Source organism: Schistosoma mansoni (assembly GCF_000237925.1).
Source record: "Schistosoma mansoni, WGS project CABG00000000 data, chromosome 3 unplaced supercontig 0044, strain Puerto Rico, whole genome shotgun sequence".
NCBI lineage: Eukaryota > Metazoa > Platyhelminthes > Trematoda > Strigeidida > Schistosomatidae > Schistosoma > Schistosoma mansoni.
The window spans coordinates 1-4,304 of record NW_017386006.1 but is presented as its reverse complement, the minus strand read 5'-3'; the positions used below and the strand labels follow the sequence as shown (position 1 = coordinate 4,304).

The 4,304-nt window shown below is 37.0% G+C and overlaps 1 protein-coding gene across 1 annotated transcript in view; it reads left to right on the top strand.

Moving 5' to 3' along the window:
* The window catches only part of Smp_000370 (hypothetical protein), a gene marked incomplete at both ends in the record, with an annotated part of 18,172 nt that extends 15,638 nt beyond the window's left edge, over positions 1-2,534 (top strand). Inside the window, one exon of the mRNA XM_018791405.1 lies at positions 2,261-2,534. Coding sequence (XP_018645354.1) covers positions 2,261-2,534 — 274 coding nt within the window. The remainder of the gene's footprint in view (positions 1-2,260) is intronic.
* Between the last annotated feature and the right edge of the window lie 1,770 nt (positions 2,535-4,304).

Sequence of the window (4,304 nt, the reverse complement as noted above, 5' to 3'; positions counted from 1 at the left end):
GGCATGCAGACCATTGAGTGGACAGTGTCTTCAGACAGGATGAAACACACTCTCCCTCACTGACTCATCGTGTGAACGTGTTACACTGCGTAGTTTGTCGAAGCAGACAGTGGTGGATGGATTGACACGGGGTGACATGAAGGGGGTTAACTCTGCGGCCTCGGCTGAAAACTGAATAATTGGCTCAGGAGCATCAGCAGGAGAGGCGTGAACTCATTTTCGGCAGTTACACAATCAAGTAACCAACCACTCATACCCTGTATAGTCTCAAAGAAGAAGAGGCACGGCCATTCCTGGATGGGCCAGGATATTCGACATATACTAAGACAAAAGAAGAAATGTTGGAACGTTGACACCAGCCCTCGCACAGCAAGTACGATGGAACGCTACAGGGCGGTAAGAAGTAAGTGTATAATTAAAATCCAAGAAGCTCAGGAAAAATATGAAATGCATATAGCCGGATCTGCAATCAAGAAGTCTACGAGACGATTCTCGTATATAAATTACAGAACAAGGATGTAGCATTGAATTCTCAACCTAATTAAGGAAGGGAGGGGATCTGAAACGATAGAGGCTGATCAGGAGAAAGCAGACGCTATGGTAAACTATTTGGGGTCAGTTTTCACTCAGGAGTTCCTTCTAGATGAAAAACTAGACTCAAATACCAAGTCAACAAACCGTCTGCTTACCATGAACTTTGATCGAGATGATGTACTTAAGGTTCTTAGCACCTTCGACACCAAAATTCAAAAGGACCGAATGAACTACATCACTGAATCCTGAGACAAATTGAACGGTACATTGCAGCCCCACTAATTTTGATATTCAATATGTCACTTGACCACGGTGTGTTACCTACGGACTGGAAGGATGAAATCGTCACTTCAATTCATAAAATAGGACCAAGACAACTTCCATCGAACTAGAGACCTGTCAGCTTCACCAGTGTCGTGGTTAAAATACTGGAAGGAATAGTCAAAAAGATCATATTGACACTTGTGGAAGCCAACAACTTGTTAAATAGCGAACAACATGGTCTCAGAAAAGGTTACTCTCGCACAACAAATCTCCTTATAGTAAAAAAGAAATGGATAGAGGCTCTATACAGCTGAATATCAGTGGATTTTGTCAACATAGACTTTAGCAAAGCATTTGTTAAGGTGCCAACAAATAGTTTACTCATGAAGCTAGAAAATCTAGGCATTCAACTAAATTATCACTTATATTCGGAAGTTTAGTTGACTTTTGTAGTATTGAACGTTACATTTTCATATATAGATAAAAGTGTTCTTTAGGTGTTAACAAAATCATACATAATGTACAAATTGGCATTGCACTGAATCATACAATATCGTTAAAACTATTGAAACGCAGTTTGAATTTTGAAGTAATTATTATTATATTTAAAGCAAACTACATAGTTTACAGTTATAGGATGTAGATTTAGGATTGTCAAATAAAATACAGTTATCAATAGTTGAAAGCGTAAGTCAATTGAAGCTAGAGCACCAAGGGGAACCTGAAAGTACTGGACGGCCGTTTCGCCCTATTGTGGATGGTCTAGCTTCAATGGACTCACGCTTTCAACTATGAAAATACTAAATCTCCACAAAACCCCTTCTGATTACAATTATCAATTTTGAAATGATTCATGAGCAATATTAACTTGAATTAGCCTACACGTTAAATGAAATTACGAGATTAATGATCAGTAGAAATATGTTTCGACGATGCGATGAGAAGATGAAGGTTATCAAAATTATGTTATATATTTTTGCAATACATTTCTAACAACCTGATCATACATGTACTTGCTACGACATTTTATATGTAAAATAAAAGGTCAACTCGACAAATTGGAAGGTAAGTGGAAACAAAGATAATAATAAAGTGGACGAAAACAATGTAAACACCACACTGGATAACAAATCAGTATTACCAGGATAGGTAAAGAGTAAGAACAAATTGTTTTTGAACATATAAAGGATGTTTCAGTTTTCGTATAGCTAAGACTTTAATGTAAGTACAAGCGAAATCGATTGAAAACTTTGAAAATATTAAAAGTGCATCATGTATTCGAAATCAAAAATCAAGTAGCATTATGCCGTTCAACCAACAAGTGCATATAAACATGACTAAAATATACAAAAAACACAATCAAATATTATTTGAACATGGTCTCTTCGGTGAGAATGGTCCACGTATATACATAACATTAAATGCAAGTGAACTAAATTCACATCACCATCAACATGTACAGCATAGTAATTTTCCACCACGATTATCTGGACGAAGAAACGGATCTCTCCGGTGACAATGGTCAACGTATATACATGACTGTGAATGCAAGTGAACCGAATTCATATCACCATCAATATTTTCCAACTCGATTATCTGGACAAAGAAACGGATCATTGAGTGGAATGTTCGGTGAATATGGTCCACGTATATACATAACTGTGAATGCAGATAGATCGAGTTCATATCATAATCGATATGTTCCACCACGATTATCTGGACGAAGAAACGGATAAATGAGTGGTCTCTACGTTGATAATGGTCAACGTTTGATCTACAAGCTACATTTCAAGGGATTTCTTGTTAGAACTAATTTTTGATCCAGATTATAATGCATTTTACTGGAGTATGATGAACAATGATAATGGAAAAGCTTATTTTAAGAAATTGGCTTCATAATTTTTTTTTTCAAAATAGTATTCTGATGAAAACACCAATTAATAATATTCATTTGCAATCAGTTATTTCAACAATTTTTTTAAAGTGCATCATTTATTCTAAATCAAAAATCAAGTAGCATTATGCAGTTCAACCAACAAGTGCATATAAACATGACTAAAATATATAATCAAATATTAATTGAACATGGCTTCAATGTAACTTAATATAATTCGTCGAAAGCTTTTGTAGAAAAGTACATAGTCTGACTTGTTGTCGAACTTATGACCGGTCCCTATCACATATTTAGCAATTGAGGGAGGTAATTTTCTGTCCTGTGATCCTGTTTGACCAATGGAATTCATTTGTTTTTGCAGACGTTTAGGTATGTGTTCATCCGCATTTATGTGCAGATCACGATTGTTAATTTCTATATACGTGTTTCCGAACTTACATGTAAATCGACAGACGTAACGGGATGTGACACAACTGCTTACATAGTGCTTGGGTTTTTGCTGAAACTTAAATCTCGACTTTTCAATAATGGCGAGTTGGGTTACATAAAATGTCCTACTGATAGCTAATTTAGGCCTTCGTTTCAACATGAGACTATCTGAGTCGCCCCTAAATGGTAAACTAATGCAAAGTCGCGTTATAGTTACCAAAAACGTCGTAGGTTTCATCGTATTGCAACCTTCACAACGGTTTATAAACTCCAATGAATAATTGTTATTCATTAATGTTTCAGTTAAGAGCTTCGTGTCTCAATAGTATCACTAGTATAAATATGATTGATCCTACCGAATTAGCCCTTTATTAATACATATTTATAATGGGTCGGACAATGACTATGGATATTAAGATATTGCCATGTTCATTTCGTCTTTCTATATGCAGAACGTTTGATGGGACCATAGTCTCTCCTACCAATCAATATGTCTAGAAAAGGAAGTTAGTTATTGATCTCTTCTTCGCATTTAAGAGAAATAGGCATTTGACTTGTGTTGAGTTCTTTTAACTGGCGGTTCATATTTTCACGTTTATCACCTATGATTGTCACATCATCCAAGTACCGCTTGTACAGACACATCTTGTGAATTGAATCTTCAGCTAGATTTTCCACATATCCCTTAGACACATCGACCAACAATGGTCCTAAAGGGCTACCCATATCTACGCCATCAAGATGTCGAAAATGCTCACCCTCAAAAGTGAATTTCACATTGCCATTACTTACTTTCTTACTTTCGCCTGTTACTCCCAATGGAGCATAGGCCGCCGACCAGCTTTCTCCAACCCACTCTGTCCTGGGCCTTCTTTTCTAGTTGTATCCAGTTCTTGTTCATTCTTCTCATGTCTGTCTCTATTTCTCGGCGTAATGTGTTCTTTGGTCTTCCTCTTCTCCTTTGACCTTCAGGATTCCATGTGAGGGCTTGTCTTGTGACGCAATCGGGTGATTTCCTCAAAGTGTGCCCAACCCACTTCCAGCGCTTCTTCCTGATTTCTTCCTCCGCTGGAATCTGGTTTGTTGTCTCCCACAGTAACTTGTTGCTGATAGTGTCTGGCCAACGGATCCGAAGTATCTTGCGTAGACAACTGTTAATAAACACTTGTATCTTCTGGATAAT